The sequence below is a fragment of the Archocentrus centrarchus genome, chromosome 18, assembly GCF_007364275.1.
Source record: "Archocentrus centrarchus isolate MPI-CPG fArcCen1 chromosome 18, fArcCen1, whole genome shotgun sequence".
Lineage (NCBI taxonomy): Eukaryota > Metazoa > Chordata > Actinopteri > Cichliformes > Cichlidae > Archocentrus > Archocentrus centrarchus.
The window spans coordinates 18200902-18228719 of NC_044363.1; the positions used below are offsets into that span (position 1 = coordinate 18200902).

At 43.6% G+C, this 27818-nt stretch overlaps 2 protein-coding genes across 3 annotated transcripts; both read right to left on the bottom strand.

The window, feature by feature from the left end:
* Positions 1-3092: 3092 nt before the first annotated feature.
* rbm14b (RNA binding motif protein 14b) lies at positions 3093-11343 on the bottom strand. Of its 2 annotated transcripts, none has more exons than XM_030753433.1 (4): positions 11205-11343; positions 7768-8120; positions 6430-7474; positions 3093-6181 (listed from the first exon to the last, which is right to left on the bottom strand). In XM_030753433.1, the coding sequence occupies exons 2-4, from the start codon at positions 8114-8116 to the stop codon at positions 5851-5853; spliced, it is 1725 nt and encodes a 574-aa protein (XP_030609293.1). In that variant the 5' UTR covers positions 8117-8120; positions 11205-11343; the 3' UTR covers positions 3093-5850. The 2 variants fall into 2 exon arrangements, with proteins under 2 accessions (XP_030609293.1, XP_030609294.1); XM_030753434.1 differs by lacking the exon at positions 11205-11343 and adding an exon at positions 10930-11061.
* A 1452-nt stretch (positions 11344-12795) lies between these two features.
* ccs (copper chaperone for superoxide dismutase) lies at positions 12796-27505 on the bottom strand. Its single transcript, XM_030753456.1, has 8 exons — positions 27375-27505; positions 27118-27190; positions 25859-25996; positions 24458-24632; positions 17980-18040; positions 17506-17583; positions 17311-17414; positions 12796-13744 (listed from the first exon to the last, which is right to left on the bottom strand). Exons 1-8 carry the CDS (start codon positions 27501-27503, stop codon positions 13585-13587), a joined length of 918 nt encoding a protein of 305 aa, XP_030609316.1. The 5' UTR covers positions 27504-27505; the 3' UTR covers positions 12796-13584.
* Positions 27506-27818: the final 313 nt, after the last annotated feature.

Consider the following 27818-nt stretch of genomic DNA (forward strand, 5'->3'; position numbering starts at 1 on the left):
TAATTAAACCTGCTCAATTTCAGCTTCAACTCAAAAAGGCAATACGGTCTACAGTATAAGGGCTGCGCTCAAACCTAACTGAAGTGGGCTCTGTTCCCGATGTACATCTCTTCTGATGTCTGCTGTATCCTGTGGGATCTCATCAAAAACAACACAATACACAGATATATATATATATGTGTGTGTGTGTGTAGAGTATTTGAGTTCGTCAGCTGTTCAAACCACAGAAGGCAGGCGGAGTTTGTGTGAGGAAGTGGAAGTAGGGAGGAGGCTACAGCGAGTTGTCTGTCAAAACAGTGTGACTGTGAATTCAGAGTGTGTGTGTGTGGGGGGGGGGGGGGGGGGGAGGGGTGTTAGAGATGCGTGGCTGCATTCACCCAAGCACGGGAAGCCCAGACTCTCAAGCACCAGAAGAAGCCTTTAGTGAGGAGCTGGCAGAGTGGAGGGGCGGGGTGGGGATGAGGTGGCTGGAGGGGAAAAACTGGAGCACTGTGTGCCCTGATCATGGAGGCTGAGGAGGGTTTTTTTTTTCCAGCTGCACTGTTTAAAGGACCAGTGTGTAGGATTTAGGGGAGGCTCTACTTGTGGAAATGGAAAACAGTATTCATAATTGTTGCTTTGTTTTCATTAGAGCTCGTCATGGATTAGTCTGTGTGTACGCAGAGGTTTGACTATATGCTGTAGCTGTGTACTGTCACCAGGGGGCAGGGTCAGAAATGTGTGCAACATTTAGTAATGTGGGCTACTCTTGTTTATATGCTTTTGTTGGTCCTTTCGGTTCTCTGTGGTGAAGTGAAACCTGGAAACACTGCTTCCTCTTTGCAGCAAGCTTCCCTGTTTCTCCCTTTCTTGTTCAAGCCAACTTTCCAGCCGATTGCCATTAGTGTTGGGATATGTGCTTTTGGCTCTTTGGAAAAATGCATGCAAGTGCATCTCCACATCGCCTCTGCACTGGTTGAAATCCCACAATCCCTCTCTCTGTGCAGCCAAAGAGCTACACAAAAGGGCACCAATGTAGGACCCTGAATCCTGCATTGCACTTGCAATCCACACCTCAGTGACAAAGGTCACTAAATCTTACACACTGGTTCTTTAGAGAGAAATGGCTATAAAAATGGCTTCTAGATGCACCGAGTTTCCTAACTGCATTCACATTAGTGCTCTCAAACAATTAATGTATCATTTATCTGTGTAGCATGTGATGCACTGTGTTTAAAAAAAAAAGTTCATAAGTCTGTAAATGCAAAAATCAGTTTAACCAGATTTTTGCACTTTGCAGATTAAGTGTATCCAAGCAACAGAGACCTCAGAGTCCAGGGCTCATTATCAGGATACACTGCACAAGATTCTGGCCAGTGGATCTATTGTGGGGTCCTCCAAGATCAGAAAGGTGAGGTTAGGGAGCAGCTTTTGGACAAAGGATCCTTCCGCTATCAACTCACCTTATAAGTAACTCATCTATTCAATCCACTCCACCTCCTTTTAGTTTGTTAGGCAGACAGAAGGCAGCGCCACATTTGTCTCGACTCCCATCTCGCAGCTGTCAGAGCAAATGCGAGACAACTCATTTGACATACAGTGAGTGTGTGCAGGACTGTGTGTACAGGGATAATCTTAACAGGTAAGAATGCAGACGAGGAGTGGCTGTTAAACAACTGTACAGGGTTGACCCAGCCTTAGTCTCATTATTTAAAAGCCACACCTCATACAAGTCACTCATAGCACATATCCAACCAGTCCAGCTGATTCCAGTATTAGAGAAATAGATCTGCCGTACCAGAAAAGTCCTATAGGAGTCCTGAGATTGGTGAGAATCTACAGGTCAGACTGGCCTCATACCTGGGCCTATCTTATAGGACGTTTCTGATTGGCACACAGGCTGTGAGGGACCCAAGGCAAACCGCTATAAACATAAATGAGGTTGGTTTTATCACTTTAGATGCCATGGCTCTAAGGTCTTATGGGAGTTATGATCCCTTCCACAGCTGTGTGGTGCAAACCCATCATTAAACAGTTTCAGCAAAGCGACTCTTCCGACACTGAAGTCTCCCTGCGTCATGTTACTGAGTCCGGCGGCGGGCCACCACACATACACTGTCCGTTGGCACGCCCAGGCCACTATGGTAACAAAAGGAGGGTGGGTAGTTTGGGTTTAGGTGGGTGGTTCTGGGAAGTCTGAGTCCGAGCCAGAGCCACAAACCCAGATCCAAGGTGGCGGCGGCGGTGGCGGCGGGGGAAAAAAAAAAAAAAAAAAAAAAGCGCTGTGTGTGTGAACGGCGGAAAAGAGAGGCGCACAGGGACAGGAGGGTGGGGTTAAGGAGGAGGTGTGAGAGGGAAGGGGAAGGAGGAAGGGACGGGGGTAGGTAGGTGGGTGGGGAAGGGGCAAGGGCGGCGAACACGGCGGTGGCGAGGAGTTGACTAGCGGGGAGGGGGGAGGGTGTCCGCATATGCCAAGCCTCACCAATCAATGAAGTACCACCCACAGGGAAAAAAAAAATAAAATGCTGCTCTCTTTCTCTTAAGCACACCAACACACACACAGACACACACCATCACACACATTCATTCACACGCCCACACACCAGCAGGACAGAGAGGGCGTGCCAGTCGCCTCCTAATGCTGATTGCAAGACTTGACTCCTAACCCAACCCCACCCTGCTCACCAACCCCACCGAGTAGAAGCCCAAGGCTGTAGCTGTGGCACTTGCCACTGCAGCAAAGGAGGAGTTACGGACTGGGGAGGAGGGGTGGGGAAGGAAGGTGGTGATGGCAGTGTGGAGAGGAGAGGGAGGAGTGTTTGGTCAAGGCACAGTCAAAGGAGGGGGCGGCAGGTGGGGAGAGGAGAGGTCAGTGCTTTTATGATTTCTTTTGCTGCTGTTGTTGCTTTTTTTTTTTTTATTTACCTTGGTGGTGAAGAGAGAGAGAACAAGTTCCCGCTGCGTTGGCGTTGCGCTAAAAGTCGTCCCCATGGCTCACGCCGCCACGCTCACGCACGGCTGCACACTGGCCTTTCCAGGTGGCACGGTGACCTAATTCAGTTGAGATAGTTAGTCAAGAGCTGGACTGTCGTGGGGCTTCTTTTTTTTGCTTGTTTTTTTTTTTTTTTTTTTTTGCTTGTGCGGCAGAGTTACAGGTTATCACACATGCAGGTCTGAGAGTAGAGTGGACATAGAGACACACGAAGAGGGAGAATTTGGTGCAGCAGGGAAGAGACCAGACCAGACCAGACACACACCCATCAACCCCAGGAACAGGACTGCTCCACAGATCAAAATGCACCCAGGCCATTCTATCTGTGTGCCTCTCCCCAGCTCTCAATGTAATTTCAAAGTGTGCAAAAAATATTTCCGCAAGAAAAAAAAAAAAAAAAACGATTTTTGGGGACCACGGCGAGCGTTTCTCGCCGGAATTAAATACCAAAATGCATTTCGTCAAATGCAAACCCCTTAAAGATACAAGCTGGTTTGCACTGAGTTTTGAGAGGCTGGAGAGAGGAAGGAGCACGAACCCGCACTTACCCTGACCAAAGAGAGCAAAGCTGGGCCAGCATCTACACCTGTCTCCCCCTTGGGTCCCCAGTCAAATGGGTCTGGTGGTCATTTTACACAAGAGAAACAGATAGTGGAGAAGAATAACATAAACAGGAAGAAGGGGAAATGTCCAAACCCTTTGCTTTCTTTTACCACATTAGTCAGCCAAACATTCTTTATTATAATAAGGTTTATAGTATACATATTCTCAATAAAAAGCATGCTGATTTTTTTTTTCTTTTTTACTTTTGTTTTTTTGTCTTTTCTTAAAAAGAAGGCAAAAATTAAAATACTTCTCTAAAAAATACGGTCTCAAACATGGCAAACAAGACATTTCGCAAACCACAAAGTTCTACAAAGGATGCAACTGGTATGTGTTTGTATATACGACACAGAGAGAGATTACACTGTGAGATGCAAAAGTCACTTAACTGCTAAAAAACCATAGGGGGAGAGAGGAGGGGGACAATGAGGCAGTAAAAGTGATTTCAGAGGGTGTGTGTGCAGCAGACCGCCGTCGAATGGCAGTTGCAAAATACTTTGAAAGTGATCGTTTTAATTAAATGTAGAGCTCTATGGGTGGAATTTGCCACTCATGAGGAGGTATAAGTCCAGTTTTTTTTTAATGCTGCAAACTGCACTTACAAGCTCTAACAAATATATTAAAACAGACACAAAAATGTTCTTTTTTTTAAAAAAATCACAATCTAAAGCAGGTCTGGTATTCAGACGACTAAACAAGCAACTTGGAAGACACTGCCCCACCTCTCACTTCATTGGTGCTATCACTGTTGTTTCTGCTTCAACCAGCAGCTAATAATGAACCCGCGAGGCTCAGTTTGTGGCTTTTTGTTGTTGTTGTTAAGAACTGTAAAACAAATCTTACGCAGGAGTCCGAGAGAAAGCTTCACTGCTCTCTAGCCTTCTGGACACTAATGCTCTGGAGGGCTCCTGTTACCTGTTAATGATTAAAAAATAATGTCAAAAGCACTTAAAATGGGAGATCCCTCCACGTAATGCACTTCACTCAAGGCTTTATAGGCACACGATTGAGCTTCTCACATACGGTCACGGTTTCTAATAGGATGCAATTAAAAGATCCTTTTGTAAACAGCTCGTTCAGTAGTAACACATGCCCCCCCCCTTTCCCAGGCGGACTTCCATCACATGTAAACTACAGTAAAACAACAAAAAACATTTACGCTATTAAAAAAAGGCCTCTGAACATGAAGGACTCAACAAGGAATATCTACAAAAAGTCACTGTCAGTAACGTCTGGCTCCTCCCTCTCTAAACTACTGACCCTGTACCTTTACAAGGAGCGGAAACAGCTGACAATAGAAGAGAACAGAATAGGAAAGATTAGACACTGAAATTTGCTGTAAGAGGTAGGCAGCTGTAGTTAAAAAGAGCGAGAGAGGCGAAGCAGTGTCTTTCGTCGCTGTAGTTAGAGTAAGGGGGTGGGTGGGGAAGGACTCAGGGAAAAAAAAAAAGGGTCAAAGGGGAGATCCAAACATACGTTACAGTACGTTTATGTGTGCTTTACTTTTTTTTTGATTTTCTTTTTTTTTTTTTTTTTAGTTTTTCGGCAAGGCGCAGTTTTTGCTGCTGTGTTTGTGCGCTGCAAGGTCAAGAGCCCTCACCTCTCACTCGCTCACACGCTTCGCAGCCACGTCACATTCGAGACAAAACGTCCCCCCAAAAACAACACTTCAACCTTGGTTCGGCCGCACACGACGCGATGCAGCCAATACACGCAAAGTGTCCATCCGACTTCCCATCTGATTACATTACAAATTGAAGCTCTTCAACATAAGGCAAAAAAGGTTTCAAATTAGCTGCCCTAACCGATCATCTAGGCCTAAGGAGGATGGCTGATGTTGTCTATCGTAGGTTTGGCCTTAGAAAATCATAACTGGGTTGCAGAAATAAAGGCATATGAAACGGCTGACTGGGTCAGCCTAATACTGGCACAAGTGTGAGACTGGCACAATAAAAAAGTAAAACTGAGAAGCGCAAAGAATGCCCGTACAACAGATGAAAGCCTCCCTTTCATGGCTGCACTGTGTGCATGTGAACTGAACCAAGGCTGGCGTATCAGGTTTCTCATAAAGCAGGTTAATAAACCAAGGAGTCCCCAGTTTAATACCAAACACTCAAGAGTCCCCAGACACACACACACACACACACACACACACAAACATACACACACACATACATACAGCTGCTGTAAGGTGGTCAAGTTTGGGGTGGAAGAGGTTGAGGGGTAGGGGTGGGTTCAGGGCAAAGAGGGAGGGGCGGGCAGAGAGCTGTGTGCGACTATCGGAAGGGGGGCTCAGGCGTGTGAAGGGAGAGTTCGGGGCGGCGGAGGATGGCCTCCTTGCGCGTGGGCGGCGGCAACGGCGGCTCATACACCCTGGGCGCAGCCATGGCGGCTGCCACTGCCGCAGCGGTGGGGACCACTGGCCTGAGGGCGTCCAGCGTAGCGACGGACTGGGCGGACATCGTCGGTACAGCTGGAACTGCGGGGACTGCTTGCATGGCCTGCACTCCATGCATGCCGGGGATGGCTGTCACTGTGCTCGGTGATGGATAGGCATACTGGAACTGGGGGTACTGCTGTAGCTGCTGGTAGTACTCCGCATAGTACCTAAGACAGGTGAAGAAGGACGGAAATAGAGAGATGGCTGGGTTAAGGTAATACAGAGTCCGAATCATGAGAAAATTGCTTACAAGACTGTAAAACATGACTTAAAACCACGAGAAGAAAATTAGATTCCTAGTGGTAAGTGAGCAGCTTGAAAAAATAGTTTTAGAAAACCTGAAAGTCAAAACTCTCTAATTATTCCACATCTCCTGCTTAGCAAGTGGGAAACAGAATCAAAGATTATATCCTACCTGGCCATGGGGTCCTCTGCAGCCTCCACCGCCTCTTCAGCTGCTCGACCAGCTGGCGTGGGGAGCAGGGGTCGGCGCGGCTTGGCCCTCTGGTATATAAATGGCTTCATCACGGGGTCTGGTAGCAGAGGTGCCGACCTCCTTAGTGGACTACGATCCCTCTCTCCGGACTTTGCCACAGCTGCTGCTGTGGCGGCAGCCGCCGACTGCTGCTCTGCCACAACCTGCTGGCCCTGGGCAAAGTAATGTGCCTGCCTGGCAGCCTCAAAGATGGCTGTAGCTGGGTCCGCTGCCCCCATGGCGCTTAACTGAGCGTAGGCTGGTGTGGCAGCGCCGTAAATCGCAGGCGCTACAGTGTAAGCAGGATTAACCGCAGCCGCTGCTGTTGGCATTTCGATCCCATGAGCAGCAGCCAGATAGACGGGGGGGTTGGCCACAGTTGGGGTGTAAACCGGAGTCGTGTAAGCAGCAGCGGCGGCGGCGGCTGCAGCTGCGGCTGGAGATGCAGCCACCTGACCATAAATATTAGGTGCCATAGCGCTGTATACCTGTGTGGCGCCTGATGTAAGAGCAGCCTGATTCGCCACTGTTCCATAAAGCTGACTGGCAACATTGGCACCATACACTTGGCTGGCAAGGGCACCATAAACAGCTGGATTTACTGGATTCCCATCAGTGCGTGTCCCCGTCGTAATTCCTGTGAGAGCAGCGTATGTGGGATCAAAGGTGGAGGTGTTGTAGACTGAATTGTGCACGCTTTGTTGGACCTGTAGCGGTAGGCCGGCGGCTGCAGCAGCAGCAGCAGCCAGGACCGCTGCCTGACTCTGGTACTGCTCCAGAGAAGGTTTCCCCACGGGGCATTCTCCAGCATAGTGGCCCTGCTTCCCACAGTTAACACACGGGATTTTCCCTGTCGGTGCCTGCTTGCTGGGCTGGACCTTTGACAGCTCTACGGACAGGGGGCGGCCCTTGAAGGAGGTGCCGTGCAGGGCTTCGATGGCCTGTAGTGCATCTTCCTTGTTTTCCATGTGAACAAAAGCATAGCCTGTGGAAGAGCAATGCTTGGCTGTGATTAAGTGCACAGATAATAATAAGGAATACATTTGTTTACTAGGAAAATGAACTGCGACAAAAGAAACCACCCAGTCACATCTTTACAACATCGACATGATCTTGAACTTAGAACTTTGCATCATATCTTGTGGTGAGACATTTCCCATTGAGGGCACTCCCAGCAATTCCACAACTGTAATTAAACCATAAAACACAATCTCTCACCTGCACAAGTTCAACTTATACACTAACTTCAATTCAGGTGTGACTAAGGTCCTCGCTTACCTTTGACTTTGTCGCATTCGAGAACTTTCCCGAATGTCTGGAACAGCTGCTGGAGGTCCTCAGTGGTGCACATCCCACTCAGATTACCCACGAACACCTTGGTGGAGTGCAGCGGCCTCCCCCTCGACTCCTCGACCACCAAATTCCGGCCGCGAAACTCCCGCCCATTGAGCTCCCGGATGGCTCGCTCCGCAGCACCCTCACCCTGCAGATGCACAAAGGCAAACTGCCGCAGCACGCTGCAGCTGACCACCTGGCCGTAAGGTTCGAAGATGGCCGACAGTTCTTCCTGTGTGGTGTCTAATGCCAGGTTGCCCACGAAGAGCTTCACTGTGTGGCTCTTGTCCATGGCGCTGAAGAGAAACAGAGGAGCATTCAGTCTGACTGTTGTCTAGAGATAAGTGAAAGGATTAGCAACACGGTATGACTATCAGCTGCCCCAGACGTGACAGTTGCTGAGTGAGCATGAAGATACACCTTGGCTCTGTCTTAGTTTGACAAGGAGACGGAAGAGCTGGAGTGCAACTGCCTGACTTTAGGGGTGAAAAGCAGGACACAGCGTGTGAGCGTCGAGGCTTAGAGATGTCAGTGGGAAAGGGTGCTGCTGACTTTCAATTAAAATGTCAATATCTCCAGTGTGAAGCTGCTGCTCACTGTAAGATACACTGAATGACTAAACAAATAACAGATGAAAGAAGCTGTTAAGCTTTAGCATAAGGGTGGGGGGGGCAGAAACCTGTTATTTGGAGAAAATGTTACACACGCACTCTTGGTAAAGAACCTTTATGGATGAATGAGCAGACAGATTAACATTCAAATTCCTCAAATGAAATACAACACAGACCACAGATTTGCCTAAGAGCTGCCCACTGAGGTCAGATAAAGTCATATTATGTAAAAACAGAGCTGTGGAGATTATATTAGCGAATAACCACTAAACATTTTCAATAAGTGCCACAGATATCACAGAGTTCACTTGAGAAGACGTTGGTCGCACTCACAAGCAGGCTGTGACTACCCATGCAGCTATGAGTCACCCTCATACGGAGGAGACAGACGAGCAAATGGAGCATTTTGCACCAATCACCTCTAGAAACAGCACTGTTCTTCAACTCACGATGAATTTACAGTGACGATAATGCGACTTTTATGAAACAGGATGACACATTTGTGGCTGAAAATGCTGCTTTAAAGTGGATCTATCATGTTTTTCCATATTTTCTGTCACAGACGCCCACTGTAAAATGGTAGATGCTCATGTTGTGGTCAAAGTTTCATATAATGAGGCCGCCGTATGTATAAATAACCTCTATAAAATAAAGGTTCAGGCTTCACACTGCTCTAGATCCTCAGCCTGATGCAGTTTTTTTCGATTCTTGGTTCTTTCTGATGTCAGTGAGAGGGAATATCCCTAATATGGTTATCTCAGGCTCACAGCAAGTGTAGCTTCCAGTTTTTTGATAATTAAAGCCAATGCTGGAGAGCCTTAAACATGCAGTGTTTTTAATGGACAGCATGGGGCAACTTCTATGGTTTCTGGTTGCACAGGGGTCTATGGGAAAACGGCCCCTCGCTCCCTCACTCGGTGACCTCGGTAAATGCTCTCCAGATGACTAAGACCTCCATTACACTCCGCTGTGGACTCACCCACTATCTGATGATGAAATTTTACATCACACGGACCCGAATGGACCCTAGCAGACTCGCTGATACAAAAAGTATAATCCAGGCCTTAAGCTGCGTCCACACTGGAAACAATGTGGTGACCAGAGACCATATAAAGGGAACGAGGACAGCTGGCAACTTCAAGCAACTACAGGCAAAATAACCGCTGGCAACAAGGAGCAGGCAGGAACTTTTCTCAACTTCCAGGAACTACAAAAAGTCAGCGACTACCAGTGTGAGCGCAGGATACCACCGACTGACCTATGAGCTGGTAGGAAATACATTAGTGGGTTACCAAGGAAACTGGAGCCTGGATTGCCTGCAAGTGACGAATGAAATTGCTTCAAGTGGACGCAACTTAAATTGGCTCAGTCTCTAGTTTTAGGCCATACTGTATAGAAAATGATAGATAGATAGATACTTTATTGATCCTGCAAGGGAAATTACTGTTACATCATTACAAGTACCACATGCACAAACTTTTATATACGAAAGTCATAAAATAAGATAATAAAAAATGAAGATGAAGAAAAATAGGACTAAGATTGTGCAAAAGACAACTGTAGCAAATAGTAGTGCAAATTATGGTCATTCTGAGAGTCAGAAAAGAGGGTTACCCCGTGTATGCTCCTTGGATAATGACTCGTCAATCATTAGACAGCGCGCTTGCTGCGTCTCACAGTCGGTTTAAAAACATTAAATGGCAACAGCAACAAAAAAGCTCAGCTTGAGGTTTCGTATCGCGATTTGTGCATACAGCTGTGTGTGTGAGCGCAGAGGCTCCTCCCACCTTTGTTCAAAGCTTCTGTTTACTAGGGGCAGCCAATCAGAAGACAGTGGTTTCAGACAGCGGCTGAACTGAGGAGCTGCACCGAGGTCCATTATTAAAAGGTTTAACTTAACCGTGAATCAAGCAAACTCCTCTAAAAGAGTCCAAGAGCAGATACGTGGAACAGGAAATGAGCACAACAGGGTCCCCATTAAAGGTTCCAGTTCCCCTTCACTCCACATTGTGCACAGGACAAGCATCATAACAGCAGAGAACTGCACTTCTAGTTTTTGGTTAAAGCTGGCTGCATACACCTCCCTCTCCTCCTCCTGCTGCTTAAGCAGATGCGGGCTATGTGCTCCCCATACTGTACGCCGCGCTGCTGCCTGAACCCCGCTTACATATGGCTGCTGCACTAACACACTGGGTTCAAGTGAAGCATAACCGGGGGGAGCTGGTTTTCTGATGACGCAGCGCGGCGCTGAGTCAACACATTTTTACTGCTCGGCTTATTTACAAGCGCATAAATACCGAAAAGAGACGAGACGAGTCGGTTGGACTGGCCGGACTGCTAAACGCCTCGCCTGCTGTTTGCTCTAATATCTGTTTTTGTGAATGGAGACAGAGAGAGATGCTTGTTGGTTCCGCTCGGTGCTGTTCAAAGCAAAGCAAAACAAAGTCCCCCCCCAAAGCGAAAACAGGCACGGAGAGACATTAAACACACTTACTTTCACTCTGGATAGCCAGGCGTCAATGATCAATACTTAATATCTGATAAAACGCGTGCCTCTCGATACCAGATCGATACAATATAGCGACACATTTTTCCGCACAGGAATGAATACAGTGAAACAGCGAGGCATACCCGCGTAACAACGCGCTCTAATGCTCTCTGTCGCTACAACATACCCGCCGAAAACAGCCCGATCGGCTTTAACGAGCTCCCAGATGAGAATAATAGCCAAGAAAAAAGGCGATTAAATAAAAGGATCTACCATCTTACCTAAGCGGTGCTGTATTTCAAAATGGTAGCGCCTGCTTCCGTTTGAACGTCGGGCATACTGCTGGAGAGGCTGCAGAGGGGGAGGGCTGCTGCTGCTGCTGCTGCTGCACCGGGAGGATGCTGAATCCTCACAAAAGAAAACCTTCCAAAATGACTCAAGCACACACACAAAGCCCCGCATAAGCCTTTTTAATGTATTACAGCTACCACGGGGGACAAAGCCGCGGGCTCTTGGCCCAAAGCGACAAGCAACAAGTGAGTGAGTGAGTGAGTGGGGGTCAATTAATGATGACACATTTGCTTAACCACAGAGGACACCTCCAAGTGCGGAATTAATGTTTATGTGGGCTCGGTGGAGCAGAGATTAAAGAGACACACTAATGAACGGATCCATACTCAATTTATTTCACGGTAACTCAAACATCTGTGGATTTGGGATTCCTGCTTAGATATTAGACAATTTTAATACAAGTTTTTTTTTTTTACATGTCCACTTACAATAATCATTTGCAGACATCATTCTTCATTTAAAGCCCAGACACTTCAAATGGAGAGGGACAATCCCCGAACATTCACTGGGAAATTCAATAAGCTTATTCAGGCATCAGCAGAACAAGACAGAAGCTCGATTTGGGGGTGGAAAAAAAAAAAAAAAAAAATCAATCCAAAACTTGCTACACACACACAGTACAACATGTGGCAGTGTTGCTGGGGTATATGCAGAGGTAGCAGTTTGGAACGCTTCTATTTCAATCATCCAACTTTCCTACAAGCGAACAGAGGAAGTCTGAAAGATTGCCAGCTGTCCTCTCTGTGTGGCTCTAAAGCTGGCTGCAGCAGTAATATAGGAACACTAACCTCACTCTCCATGTTGGAGAGAAAAAAAACAGCTGAGCACACTGTCCTTCAAGGACTCCCTCTGTCATTTTTTAAACCCCCCTCTTGCCCCTTCACTCTGGAAGGAATTTCACTCTCCCTCCCAGGCTCTTTTTAGGTGCCGTTTACACGAAGCCGTTTTCACTGGAAACGGTGTCGTTTTGATGCGTTTCAGCCTTTCGTTTACACGATGGCGTTTCAGAAACGATCCGCGTTTACACGAGGACATGTGAAACGATGAAAACGATGTAGTTCCCATGCCAGGCCACAAGTTGGCGTTGGTTTTCTCTTTGCAGTTTGTTTACGCAAGACGCGCATGCGTGGAGTGACACAGTAGGTAGTGCGGCAAATTGTTCATTACTTACAAAACGGCCAATGTGAGAGGTTTTGTGTGGACCGATGATGAGGTTGGATCGCTGCTGCACACAACGCTGAATTACAAAACGGTAAAAACACAGGAAAAGCATAAGAAGCACTCGTGAATCCGCGAGTACTGTTTGTCAGTTTGCGCGTGCGCGAAAAACTGGCCGTCGCAACCATAGTGCGCATGTGCGAGTCGAGCGTTTTCAAATCACCCCGGTTTCAAGTGTTTACACGAAAACGCAAGCCGGTGCGTTTCTGAAACGCTCCACTCTGGACCCCGTTTCTGAAACACATCGTTTTCACTCTGTTGTCGTGTAAACAGAAGGGCGAAACGCATCAAAACGACACCGTTGTCGTGTAAACGCAAGGCCGAAACGCATCAAAACGACACCGTTTCAAAATGAAAACGGTCTCGTGTAAACGGCACCTTAAACTCTCCTACCGAGTCGCTCACACCACCTTACGGATTTAAGGCGAACAGACCGAGGGAGGGACGGATGGTTTTCACGTCTTCCTCAGATCCGGACAAACATTTTCAAAAATAAAAACACATCTACATCTTAGATCCTGGAATTTCAAGATTTGATCTGGTTTTCCAACCACCAGCTGTGCACTCACCTTAAAAAAAAAAAAAAAAAAAAAAAAAAAGCTACTATTCATGAGCAATCAGAATAATCTTCAGCATCACATCAGTTTTAATATTATTTGTGCGTCATAAAACTCTTATGTGGAGATAACATGCACCCCCAAAATATGTTTAAACCTCTTGTCCTTTAGGGAGGTTTATAATAATTAATTGATGCTTTTGTGTGTGCTAGCAGCTGTGTGGGTAACTCATATACTAAATCTTTAGCTGAGAACACTAATAACGGACATCTTACTAATGAGGCAACTTCAATGCATTTAAACCCCTCAGAGAACAATGAGAACAACTCCAAGAGTGTTTGATTATATCACAAAGAACATTTTCATACAGCTAAGGCCATTGATTTCTGTTTGGTCATCAGTGCGGCTATCTTCAGGACTTCAGGTCTTCCTCGCTTCAGCTCCGACCCCCCCGCTGAGAAACGTCATGTCCATTTCTCTCTGAGACACTCTTCCTCCTCCCATTCAAACTCCCATCAGAGTCTGTTTCCGAGGATTACAGGTGCGCTGCCAGTGTTTCTGGGTTTGTCTTGCTTCGACCTGTCCCGGCTATTGGCCGGTCTCTCTCCTCCCACAGCGTGACGCCGTCACAGGCACAAATCTGTTTGGGATTTTGGAAAAGGCCCGCCGACCGGGCGATGATCCCACAGGCCAGTCTGCAGAGGACGAAAGAAAGAAGCAGGAAACAATCAAGAACACCTGCAGAAGACCAACTCAGAGTGCTTGAATAAATAATTTCGACATCACAATTATCTGGCTTTTGCCTGCTTTGAGTGTTTGGTAAAGGATCATCTGCCTTTAATTTGCATATTTTCAAAGTTAATAAATGTTTAGTTGTTCACAAAAACATTGATTAACTGGTCTGGTTGTGACTGAAATGATAGGATTACTGGCCCGGAGCAGGCCTGTGCCAGTAATTAAAGATTAATCAGTTAGTGAAAACAAACATTTCCTGGTGTTGACCAAAGGTGAGGATGGCCTTTGTAAAGCTGACTCAGACTACAGGAGTTAGCTTTCCAATACTGTTAGTTTTGTTTATCATTAGAGAACTTTAATAAAATTAGCAGACATTAACGACATCGGTGGAAACTGCTCTACATGTGGCCGGGAAACGTACAGCAGTAACACTGCAATCTGATTCTTCTCTCATTACTAATAACAGAAATACACAGCTCTGTTCCTCCTACATACATATAACTTGGATAGGCAACCTTTTTTTAGGCCCATCATTCACACCACCATAGACATGTACTCTCTCCAGCTGGTTAGAAGGTCTTCTTAAAGGACACAATAACCTGCTAGTGTCTTTTTCTTTTAGAATCATAATCAGAATTATGCTTATTTCCAAGTTTTTACCCAACCAAGGACTCTGTCTTAGTGTAATAGAGCTAACAATGGTACAAAAGAAAAGGCAAATCCAGGCCCCTGCTGTCTTATGAATGGTGGAGATGGTGGAGCTATTGTTTGTCAATGGGACCACAGCAGAAGTTGTTCAGGCTGTTGGCTAGGTGTGAATTGTTGTTGGAATTTGGGGGGGGGGGGGGGGGGGGGGTCCCTTTAGGCTCACAGCTGGTTAACTGCTGAAGTCCTGCTCAGACAGAAGCAGTCATTAGCGGTGTACTCTGAAACTGCCTCCAGCTCCACTCTGAAACATTTCCTCCTCGTAGCCTCCTTATGATTAATTTATGCTACCACAGTTGTGTCTGTTTGCAGAGGTATTTGTCTGTGGAGAGCCTACAGAGAGGGGTTTTCAACCACCGCAAACATGCTTCCACACAGTCCTCCAAAAAAACACAACTGAACAGCTTCTGACATACTCAAGAGAAGATCAAAAATAATACAGCATGGAAAGTGCAGACAGTGGCTGCAGTGGATAAGCTGTATGTTAGAACTTCACTGATGGAACAACTGCAGCATGAGCAGCAGTGGCCACATATTTTTGACACTGCCCCCATCTGACAGGCAGACGGGCTGTCCGGAGCTTTCCACAGACTGCAAACGTACAACCGCCTCTGACGACAACTTCCCCATTAGCTTCGCTGTGAACGAGGGCTTGTCATTATAATAAGTCAACCCTGGTGCATCACGGTATGCAGTTGTCCTCACAGAAGCAAATACAGGACATCGCACCATCTGTATACTCGTCTATACTGTTGGTAGCAGTCCTGAAAGCCTCCCAGTCAGTGCCAACCCAGTATCACGGCAAAGCATGTAATAGACACGCTGGTGCACCGTGTAGATTTCAGACTTTGCCTGTCCTAGGTATAAAATGGACACGCATGCTTAAGTTGCAGTAACTTGCAGTGCCAGCAGGGTGCAACACTTTATTTTAAGGCAACAACTTTCTACCACCTTTGTGTTGAGTAACAGCCATTTAAACAATTCTAGATTACAAATATTGTTTAACAAAACAAAAGTTGACAGGATAGGTGAACGGAGGCCAAATTTACATAAATGTCAGCCATCTAGCTTGTTAGCTTTAAGTAAAATATCACACCCTGGTGGTACTGCAACTTCATCATGCATGTCCATTTCAGGCAAAGTGTGTCTGTTACACGCTTTTGCGTGATATCAGTTTGTCGGCGCAGCCCAGACAGGCCTGCAGAATCTACACAGCCTCGATGTCTTCCCCACACTTTAAGTTTTAGTTTCTGCCTGTATGCAGGGATCAAGTGAACACATGACATGGTCTGAGAATCCTAAAGCAGCGTGAGGGACCACGTCATAATCACTGCTGTAGTGTAACAGTGATCCACACGGCTGTCTTCTCTGATCTGGCATTTAATAAACTGTGTTTAATAAAATGGGGAGTTTGCAGATGAGGTTTCCTTTGTGTTAAAATCACCAAGAACAATAACCAAGGATTCTGGGTTTGTCTGCTCCACACACAGCATTTGTGAGGCAATGCTGTGCCTCATGCACACTAGCTTGCATGGAATATCACCCTGGATCTATCTGTGCTTCTTACCCACCATCACCTGAGGCTGTCAGTGTTGGGTGGTGGCTGGATGCGTGAGGTCACAGGTACAAGCAACAGAAATGAGCTTCCTCTGAAGGGTGTTTGGACTTTCCCTTACAGACAGGGTGAGGGACTCGCAGCAGAGGTGCTACTCCACATCAAAAGGAGACAGTTGAGGATATTGCTTCACCTGACTAGGACACCTCCTGGACGCTTCCTATGTAAGGTGTTTCGGGCTACCTGGGATGAGGCCCTGGGGCAGACCCAGGGCATGCTGGAGAGCTAGCTCGGGGATGCCTCGAGGGTCCTCCTGGAAGAGCTGGAGGAGGTGGCTGAGGAGAGGGAGGGCTCTGCTTCCCAAAGCCAGAACAAACAGACTCAAGAACAGCGCAATCACCACCCTGAACTCACACACTCTTTTTTACAATGCATATATTTTTTATACATTCTCTTATTTTCTGTACTTTTAATATATTTTATTTTCTGTATATTTTTAGATTATATTAGATTATTATATTTTTATTTTCGAAAGTTTGACTTTCTGTTGCATGGCACTGAAGAGGAGTGGCCCTCCAATCTCATTATACATCCTGTATAATGACAATAAAGGTATTCTATTCTATTCTGACCCGGACCCAGATAAATGCTGGAAATTGGTTGGATGGATGAGACTGGAAATTGAGTTTTGTGTCTCTTTATTTTCTCAAATTGGGGTTAAAAAAAAAAAAGAAAAAGAAAAAAAAGAAGTAAAATGTCTAATAAAATATTGTGAAAAAAAACCAAAACAAAACATCAGTAACATTTTTTATGTTAAATGCCTACATCATTTTTCATCAATAATGCCAACTATTTTCTTGCTCCATCCCTGTTGAATGTGGTGCTGGTTTATTGATCTTTTATTACAGTATAATGATTACTGCTGAGATTCAGATGATTAGTCACACAACCTGAATATTTATTTATTTTACAGACTAAATAATCAGTTATTAAAGAAAATCTGCTTCAATGATGATAAAAATCAAATGTGGGATAATTACAAAATTAATTTATATTAAATCTCTCCATGCATGTAGAAGTGCCCACAATGAATAGATGCCCTTTATGCAGATTTAAAAAAAAAAAAAAAAAAACGACTGAGGCACTAGGGCTGATAACGTATTGGCTGTAGTGTAACTGTATGCTGTGTAAGTGAGTGACTCCATGAATGAAACGAAAACCAAACTGAAGCCACACATCTTTAATACAAACCACCTTCACACCCACCTTTCACCAGAGTTTCCAGTCTGTTTGGAGAGAGGGTGACCGCCTCGACCCAGGTCGTCCTCCCCTGCATCCACAACCATGGATCGACCAATCACATCCCATACCTGCAGCAAGGGGACCAAGGCATGCTGTTAAGCTCTATATCCTGTAGCCAAGTACTGGTGACAAATATAACTCTGTGTGTGTGTGTGTTACCTTAAGCTGACTGTCCTCTAGTCTAAATGAGGCTCTCCCATCTGGTCCAGCGATGATATTTCCCAGATCACCTACATGCTGTATGTGATACAGTGCATGTGAACATTGCACTTAACCACACGACACAAGTATAAATCTATAAAAAAGAAGGCCTTTACAGCATAGAAGAGTTCCAACTCTTTCTCACACTCCACTTAAAATTTAGCACCTGGAGCAGAAGAGCCTAAAACGGCTCCTCTGGGACACATTTGGCAATCTGAGAGGGTTATCGCGCCTTGCATTTGGCCTCCGCTGACACTTTACTACAGCCAGAAGGGGTTCTGTCAGAATTTATCCGTTATTTTCTTCATGGTTTCATCCTCTTACTCTGAAAGTTCTGGCACAGCTGATCACAGTGTAGACGCTACTTATAAAAATTAATGATTTTATGGAGACCTTATTTTATAGAGCTCTAAAGAAGAAATGTAACTGTACCCTTTCAGGGTCCTCTGGACCGCCGTGTTGTCTCCCAAAGGGGTTATAGTGCTCTCCACAACTGCAGAAAAAGAAGAAGATGAATGTAATCAAATACGGAAAATGTAGTTTGTTAATGTTGCAGCTAATGAAGTAGCTGTCAACTGCAGGAAAAATGTTTCTTATTTGTTTCTGCATATGTTTTTCCTGAAACGTCATCAGATTTTCACACATGTTAAGAAGCTGCTTTCAGCCGCTCCCTTATTCACACCAGATCACCCCCCCCCCCCCCCCCCCTCCAGAATAAAAGGTTAAGATACTGGAGGGACTTTATTAAAGTAGCTCTGCATCATTCACAGTTGAAAATAATCATTATTTACCTCACACTAGGCCTTGATGCTACCCCTCAGTTTGAAATAACCACTTTCTCCCTTTAAGCCACCTTTCTAGTGTTTCACTCCCCCTCACCCCTGCAGCTAGGCGAGACTGTTTGTGCCACGACCATATTAGAGATCTCTGCTCTCTGTGACATCAAACAGATCCATGAGTAGTAAATAGACTCACAGAGATTTCTTGCACAAAAACTGACTTCATTATTTAAAATTCTGGCCATCTTTAATGTGGGCATCAACCACTGTAACAGCATCTACACTCTCCGGCCTCTTTGTTAGGTATACCTGTTCCACTCTTTGTTAATGCACAACCATCTGTAGGGTTTACAGAGAATGGTCTGAAAAAGAGAAAATATCCAGTGAGCTGCAGTTCTCTGGGTGAAAATGGCTTGTTGAGGTCAGAGGTCAGACTGCTTTGAGCTGATAGGAAGGCAACAGTAACCCAAATAACCATTCGTTACAACCCAGGTATGCAGAAAAGTATCAATAAACAAAAAATGCATCGAAACTTGAAGATGGGCTCCAGCAGCAGAAGACCACACTGACTGCCAGGAAGCTGAGGCTAAAATTTACAACAATACTGGACAACAGAAGACTGAAAAAAAAAGATGCCTGGTTTAATGAATCTTGATTTTCAGATGGCAGGGTCAGAGTTTGGTTGGAGTAACATGAAAACATGGATCCATCCTGCCTTGTATTAACAGCCCAGGCTACAAAATCTCCAAGGAATGTTTCCAGCACCTTTGTGAATCTATGCCATGAATAATTAGGGCAGTTCTTAAAGAAAAAAGGAGTCCGACCCGGTACTAACAAGGTGCACCTAATGAAGTGTCCAGTGAAAAGCATAACAGGTACAGCCCTGTGATTAGCTTGTGGATATATGGATGAATTTGTCCCCCAATTTTCTTATTTTTAATGAGTCAGCCGCCACATGAACATATTTGAATCCTCATGATTGACACATTTTGTATCCCTGCAGGAGAGCATCAACAAAAAATGTAAAAAAAAAAGAAGAAAAGCTACATGTACAAAAAAGAACACTTGTTAACTGGGGCTGTCGATATGCATTTGGTTAATTGAATTACCGAGCTTAAAATGGCAAGTGCAAGTTTAACATTACACATTGTCCTATTAACACATTAAATCTGCTGGATTCTAGATTAGTTTTAGATTAACGCAGCCAAAGCACTGTTTTTAATTAAAACCATAATTACATTACACAATAATTTCATCTCTTGCCGCTGCCTTCTCCAAAGCAATGGGAGCTGAGGCTCATGGGTACAGCAGTATACAATATTCCTCAGGGACAAGGATGAGATAATTAAAACTGAGGGCCTGTGTGTATGCGTGGGAGTTTTGAAGGTCACCACTGGTCTCTAGACCATAAACCCTGCTTTTTATTCTTTCAGATCACAGGCCAGATCACATATCACAGCATGGTAAAATGTATTCTGTGCATCCCTCTTAAAGAAAGAAAAACATTATGAAAGCGTTTTTCTAATCTGATTCTTACAGAAGTGCTAAAAGTAGAAAAAGAATCCAATTAAACAAGTGAGCAGAAAATACTGGACTTGTTTTAATTACAGAGGACAAAGATCCATCCTTTCATATCTGTGAGGGGGTAAAAAGTATCTAGTATGACTCCCTCGTGCTGCAACAGCGGCAACAAACTGACTGTAGATCAGTCTTGCACACTGAATTGGAGGAACTTTTGGAGGCATTTAGAAGGAGTGCTGCAGGTCCTCGTCTTGCTGCATGTCCCGCTTTCTCTTGAGATTCAGTTTTCAGACAGATGTCCTGACATTTTCCTTTAAAAACAGATTCTATAAATCAGAATTTATTGCTCCATCAGTGACTGTGAGCTATCCTGGCCTGGCAGTAAACAGGACCAGCCCATGACACTAATGCCTCTTTTCCACTTGCACCTACTCGGTTTGGGTCATTTTCCATTACAATTGACGACAGCCTCGTGTGGGTGGGGTCTTTATAGCAAGGTGGCCTGAAAAACTTGTGACATCATTTGTATGCGACACAAACAAACACAAACTAGCTCCCTCTGGATTCTGTCGTCAGACAACAAGCACAAAAACGTCTGCATCTTGTCGGTGGACCACGGTCTCAGTCAGTGTGGAGCCATTTCCATGGTTTGATTCTTGTGAAGGAGCTACTCCCTGGCCAATCAGTGGCAAGCTGTCTGTTGACAACACACTTTTGGCTCGACTCAGCTGGCTTGGAATCCCGGCTGAGTAGGTACTAAAAATGTACCTGGTGCCTAATGGAGAACCCTAAAAACAGAGTAGAGTCGAGTCGAGTAGGTAGTAGTGGAAAAGAGGCATAACAGCACCACGCTGAACAGATGGGATGGGGATCTGATGTGGGAATTCAGTGTTTTTCTTTCTTCAAACATAATGTTTCTCATTTAAACTACAGTGACTCATTTTGCTCTCATCTACATGATCTTTAGCAAACTGCAGATGGACAGCAGTATGGGAAAATAAACTGCCATGAAGCGTAGTGCCTTCTCTTGCAGCTGTGCTATGCACACTGCTGTCGCTAAGTGTTCTCCTGAGCCCATGAGAGAAAGACCTGTAGTTGCAGTTGAAGTGATCTTTGTTGGTTGATCTCTCCTGGGCAGGGTAACAATGGCCTTTAATTTCCTACATTTGTATGCAGTTTGACTCTGACTTTGCATTTGTGGCCTCCAAACTCTTTAGATATGACTCTTAAAAAGAAAATGTTTAATATTATGTTCCACAACATGTGTTGAGGTCAGCTAGCCTGCAGCTTTTAGCAGTTCTATGTTCCAGGCTGGCACATAAACCTACAGCCAGCCAGGATTTCTTACTTGCAGCTCTGAAACTCTGGAAAAACCTCTGCTTCCAGATCAGATCACAGGAATCACCACAGCATTCAAATCCTGACAGATGACACACTTTGCGTTCAGTCTAGCTTCAAATTACAAACATATCCTCTGTGTAAAGAATAAAATACCCTACTATATCATTACATTTTAACAGTTGCTTTTTATTGCTTTTTTTTTTAAATGTTTTATTATTCAGTTCTTATTATACTGGTTTAAATTATGTTTCAATAGATTGGGTTCTCTTCATCTACTTTTATAGCTGCTCCATAGTGCAGTGTTTTATTTTTTATTTTTTTTTTAATTTTTATTTATTTGGGACAATGCACATTAATAAAACAATCAATACTTAGTACAGATTGTAAATGAGCCAGATTATAGCATATTTGCTAATTTGCATCTGTAGTCCCTAGGCAGAAGGACAAACAACAGAAAACATCATGAATATACAATAGTAGTAAAAGACAACACATTGACAAACATTAAAACAATATACAAATGGAAAAAGAAAAAAGGAGAAAAAAAAATAAAATAAAATAAAATAAAAATAAAAATTAGTGAAAGTGCGAACATGTCTGGGAACTTTTAATGAACTGCTTAAGGTGCTTTTTAAAAGTACTGTAAGTGGAGCATTCTCTGATGTTAGTCGGTACAGTATTCCAGAAATGACCCCCTCTGACTGACAGAACCGTTTGTCCAAAGGTTGTTTTTCTACGGGGGATCTCAAGGTCTCCTCTGGAAGAGGCTCTGGTGCCAAAACCTCGGTCAGTTCTTGATTTAATGTATGTTGAAAGTGGAACTGGAGCTAGTCCATGAAGAACTTTATAGATCAAGCAGCTATTTTTAAATTTAATAAAATTTTCAAAATTGAGCATATTGTATTTTTCCAAAATATTACACTGATGATATGATAAGGGCTTTTGATCAAGGATTTTTATAGCCTTTTTAAATAATATTTCTATTGGTTTTAAGAACGTATCTCCAGTGAGTGACCAAGATGTAATGCAATAATCTATATGTGATAATATCATTGAATGTAGAAAAACCTTAGCTGAAATAATTGTCATTGATGGTCTAATTTGTTTGAAGTTATTTAAATTAAATTTAATTATGCTTGCTGTAAGTTTTATATGTTTTTTAAAAGACAGTGTGGGATCCAGTGTGACCCCAAGGTACCTGAAATCCTGCACAAGATCAAGCTCTTCGCCCCCCAGGAACACACTAGACCGCTCCAGTTTTATAGGTTTTTTTGTAAACATCATTGTAACTGTTTTTTTCTTATTCAGCAGTAAGGAGGACTGAAGGAGCCAGTGTTGTATATTCTCCAAGGCTAATGTGAGGATTGAAGATGCTTCCTGAGGACTTTTTGCAGGTGTAAAAATAACAGCATCATCAGCATACATTTGGAAGTGGACACTTTGACACACATTTGGCAAATCATTTATATACAAAGAAAACAGGACTGGTCCCAAAATAGAGCCCTGGGGAACCCCTGCTGGACAGTCAAGGTATGACGACATTGTGCCCCTGACAGACACAGACTGTCTCCTGTTGGATAAATAAGATTGAAACCAAGCTAATGCATCTTCGGCAAAGTTAAAATAAGTCAGTTTGGACAGAAGGACCTGATGGTCCACTGTATCAAATGCCTTCTTTAAATCTAGAAAGACTGCACCAACACAGGTGGTTTTATCGAGCAGGGATTTCACTGTTTCTATAAGGACACAATTTGCCGTCTCTGTGGAATGATGCTGGCGAAACCCGAACTGCATGGGGTGCAGAAGAGAATGGTGGCTGAGATGTTTGTTCAGCAGCTTGGCAATCCATTTTTCTGCAACCTTAGAAACAACAGGGAGGATGCTAATGGGACGATAGTTAGAAATATTTGATTTGTCTCCTGATTTAAAAATTGGTGAGACTATGGCAGCCTTCCAACTTGCTGGGACTGTTGCCATTCTGATGGATAAATTTATCAGATGTGTTATTGGACAAACCAGTGCATCTTTGTGTGTTTTTAAAAAGTGTGTGTCAAGCCCGTATGCATCTTTAGTTTTTGAAGCCCTCATTGATTGAATTATACTAGCGACTTCCATATCTGTAATTTGATCTAATCTAAAAAGAGGCTGTCCAGAGTCATTAGAATTGCAAACTGTCTCTGACTGACTAAACATATGTCTTATTTCATCAATAGACTTAATGAAAAAGTTATTGAACTCAGTTGCTAATTCTTTTGGATTAATCAACAACTTGTTATTAACTTTTATTTCCAATCTATCATTGATCATTTTATGTTCCTTACCTATCAGTTTATTTATGTTTTGCCATATGATTTTGACGTTTCCATTAGCACCTTTGATTACATCCAGAAAGAAATTTGCTTTGGCTTTACGTAGTGCATTAGTAGTTTTATTCCTCATGGAAGTAAATCTTTGCCTATCAACAGTCAACCCAGTTTTCAAAGAGGTTTTAAGCAAAATGTCTCTTTCTTTCATAAGTTTTTTACAGTAGTTATTTAGCCATGGCAGTTGTTTTTTCCTTATATTTTCTTTTCCCCTTTTAAGAAAAGGTTCCATAAGTTCTGTGATTTTTGAATTAAATATTTGAGAGTTGAGTTCAATATTATCTTCCAAAAACAATTCGGGCCAATTTACTTCGTTTATAATATCTTCAAGATTTGAATGTGAATGTTTTGGAATAAATTTATGATGATTATTAAAATTAGCGGTATTGAATCGTTTTTTACTTAATTTGCGGGAGAAAAGTACAATATTATGATCAGAAAGACCTGTAATGAGATTATATGTTTTAAGAATCCTCTCAGCATGATTTGTAAATAAAAGATCTATGAGAGTTTCAGAATGATTTGTTAATCTAGTTGGGTTTTCTATTATTTGTGTTAAATTAAAATAATCAGTAATTTAGACATTTGCCTGACAAGCAAACGATCCCCAGTTTGATCCGGGGGGATCAAATTCCTATGGGGCAGCATCAGGCGTCAATCAAATGTGTGATGCAACTCGCTGTGGTGATCTGGTGTGAATAAGGGAGCGGCTGAAAGCAGCTTCTTAACATGTGTGAAAATCTGATGACGTTTCAGGATAAACTTATGAAGAAACAAATAAGAAACATTTTTCCTGCAGTTGTAACTTTTCTTAACTGTACATTGCTAATGTGCTGTTCTTAGGAGAACAGTACATTAGCAATCAGACTCTGGCCTGATGAAACTGGTATGAAACATTGGTCTCACCTGAGGCAGTCCAGTGTGAGATCCCCCAGCGTGTGAACGTGGAGGCCGTGGGGTCCGGGCTCCAGCCCATCAACGGTCCCATCAATCAGGCAACGGTCCTCAGACAGCTGCAGGAAACGCACCACCCCCTGAATCGATCCCACGCCGGCTAACATGGCCACTGCTGCACCCAGATCTGCCACGGAAAGACAGAGAGAGTAAAGGCGCTTGCTTCGGCAGAAGTTTTGTCCCCTCTGCCACTGCAGAACTGAACAAACTAAGCACTGATTTAGAAAAATACAGAAAAGGAATAATTTGTATTCTTGTACATGGGTTGGGGTGGGAGCAATAAGGTTATATCTTGCAGTGTGGTTATATGTTTTGTGCCCATCTATATATAACACATATGCACATATATAGATCCAGACTCTTTATATCTGATAAGGACAAACTGGGGTTGAGATTAGAATGAAATACAAATACATCTCAGGCGGCTGGCTGTGATCAGACTGTTTGCAGTCTCACATTAGATGGTATCTGTAGGGAACTGTGAGCTTAATATAAAAGTATAACAACATATAGCTACAGAGTGGGGCAGACTGCAGTAGACTGTGGTTTCTTTATTATACACACTTCAAATCCTTGTCTGGTGCAGCTGCTGGGCAGCATATCTACCATATCACACTGTGCTTGACATGTAAAACAAAGCTGGCTTGGCTCCTCGCCAGCGTGATGACGATGATATTCACACTTTACAGCAGATTAACTGATAAGTTGTGTATTTTTTAAATCCTAATTGATCCTGAGTACACGCAGTCACACCTTCACTGGCCTGTGACTGCATAAGCAGAATGCATTTCACTGAAACGTGCGACCACAAACAGCAGCTCAACTAACAAAGCTCCATTTAGACTGTTTCATGAGGCATCTTTGCTCAGCAGGAAGTTCAATAAAAATCAACTGTACGGTTACCCCACTGTACTTAATACCTAAAAGGCCCAATTCCTGACTAAATCATCTGAATTCATTCTGTTTTTTTAATTTATCAAAAGGAGTGGGAACACATAATCAGTTGTATTTTGCTTACATAGTCTATAGTTTTGTAAATAGATTGCATCTTATAGAGCACTCGTTTAGTCTTTCCATTTTTACACACCAGTTTATACACTCCTGCATCAGGGATGTTACTGGGCTTCAGGCCCACTTCAACAGAAAGACCACAAGCCTTAAGAATTATGGACACCCTGCTCTGCCTCCTGAGGCAAAACCATTTAAGTTTGTCAAACATAAAATGATTAAACAAGACTATAAACCTAACTTAGCTCTGACACTGGAAAGCTTCTGATACTTCATTGCATTAAAGTACATTTCAGTTGCATTTAAACACAAGCACACAGGAGCGCTTCTGCTGCTGCTCCTCACCTTGCTCTGATCCTCCGATGCCCTTCAGCACAGCCCTCCGTCCGGTGCTCTCTATCAGGGCCTGCACTTCTGCACTGGTCAGAGCAGATTCCACCAGCACCTGCTCCTTACTGACATCAACACTGACTGACTTCACACCTGCAAACACATCAGCACCAGTGGACATGATCATCAGACAAACAGACGGGGAAACACAGCTGAGGTGAACATTCAGCGATGTGGGTAAAGTGAAAACGTTGAAGTCAAACACAGTTTGTGTAATTTTGATTTGATTTTCATCTTCTTAAATGTGAAGACTTGCTGCTTTTCGCTGAATTATAGCAATGAAAATATAGACCCACAAATATCTAATCAGCCAATCTCATGGGGGCAACTCAAGTCATTCAGGTATGTAGACATGGTCAAAACAACCTGCTGAACTGAGCATCAGAATGGGGAAGAAAGGTGATTTCAGTGACTGAACGTGGCATGGTTACAGAAACTGCTGATCTGTGGATATTTTCACACACAAACATCTCTAGGGTTTGCAGAGAACGGTCCGAAGAAGAGAAAATATCCAGTGAGCAGCAGTTTTCTGGGTGAAAATGGCATGTTTGTGTCAGAGGTGAGACTGCTTTGGACTGATAGGAAGCCAAAATCTGAGGAAATTTGAGGAATGTTTCCAGCATCTTGATGAATCTGTGCCATAAAGAATTAAAGCAGTTCTGAAGGTACAAGCAGGACCAACCCATTTCTAACAAAGGTGTACCTAACAAAGTGGCTGGTGAGTGTAAACAATAAATACAATACCTTCAAATTACAACTATACATTGTCTTGCTTTCTATGTTTAAAGCTTTATTGCTTTCTAATCACTTCCAAACACTCTTTAGAAAAAGAACCATGAATGTTGATTCTTGGTAAGATTTTTTAGTTGGGCTGAGAATTATAGCTGTTGTTTTCATTTCTTCAAAATCTCCTTCTTTCATCTGCTCCCTTTATGTCATCTGCTCCCTTTATGTCATATGTCATTCCCAAGACGAACTGACGCTGTATTGGCCGCAAAAGGAGGCCCTACACCATACTAATAAATTATTGTGGTCTAAAACCAGGTGTTTCAGTTTCATTGTCCAACCCCTGTATGTATGTATGTATGTATGTGTGTGTATATATATATATATATATATATATATATATATATATATATATATATATATATATAGTCCCTGTTAATAAACACTGCACTGAGAGTCAGCAGCTAATCCTATATGTGCGCCCTCACCTGCTTTGCCCTCCAGAGCAGCTCTGACTTTCTCCGCGCAGCTTTCACATGTCATCTGCACCGCAAACTCCAGCTGTGGAGGACAGAGCTGACATTAAACACTTGGAGCTAGCGCACACACAGATACCTGCGCGGCATAGGCAACGCTGCTTTACCAGTAACAGCTCGTTAAGTCATATTTACCAGAAACATACAAGATAATGTTGCGAAAGAACAAAACATGCGCTTATAAGAGGGACAAAAATCTGCTGTCAAACCTTAGTGGGTCTCTCCGAGTCCATTTTGTTGGCGCACTGCGCCGCTTGGGTAATAAACACGGAATTAAACAGAAAACTTCCCACTTTTCTAGAAACGGAAATACAATGTTTGCTAATGGGCGCCGCCATGTTTGTGAGGTCAGAGTGATGTTCCGCACGTTGCTGCCGCCAGGTGTTGAGCACCTGCTACTGCAGTTTCCTATATGTCTATATTGTCCTACGAAGAAAATTTTGAGCCTTTAGCTTTATTGAGCCAGAAGAAAGAAAAGAAAAAAAAAGAACGTTAGTCTTAAACCTATTTAAACTAGGCTACTTAAATATAAGAGGTATAAAGTACTTTTTATATATAATTATTATATTCTTTTTCCTTTTGCCTCAGCATGTTGGCTTACAAATAATGTCATCTACAGTGTTGTGAAAAATGATTTGCCCCTTTCCTGATTT

Bases quoted from the DNA above. Each gene is read 5' to 3' on its own strand.
- rbm14b (XM_030753433.1), bottom strand. From the start codon at position 8,116: ATGGACAAGAGCCACACAGTGAAGCTCTTCGTGGGCAACCTGGCATTA. The intron at 7,475-7,767 runs GTAAGCGAGGAC...GCTCTTCCACAG, and splicing joins CGAATGCGACAAAGTCAAAG to GCTATGCTTTTGTTCACATG. The intron at 6,182-6,429 runs GTAGGATATAAT...CACCTGTCTTAG, and splicing joins GCAGAGGACCCCATGGCCAG to GTACTATGCGGAGTACTACC.
- ccs (XM_030753456.1), bottom strand. From the start codon at position 27,503: ATGGCGGCGCCCATTAGCAAACATTGTATTTCCGTTTCTAGAAAAGTG. The intron at 18,041-24,457 runs GTGAGACCAATG...CTTTTTCTGCAG, and splicing joins CTCACACTGGACTGCCTCAG to TTGTGGAGAGCACTATAACC. The intron at 17,415-17,505 runs GTAACACACACA...CCCTTGCTGCAG, and splicing joins TAGAGGACAGTCAGCTTAAG to GTATGGGATGTGATTGGTCG.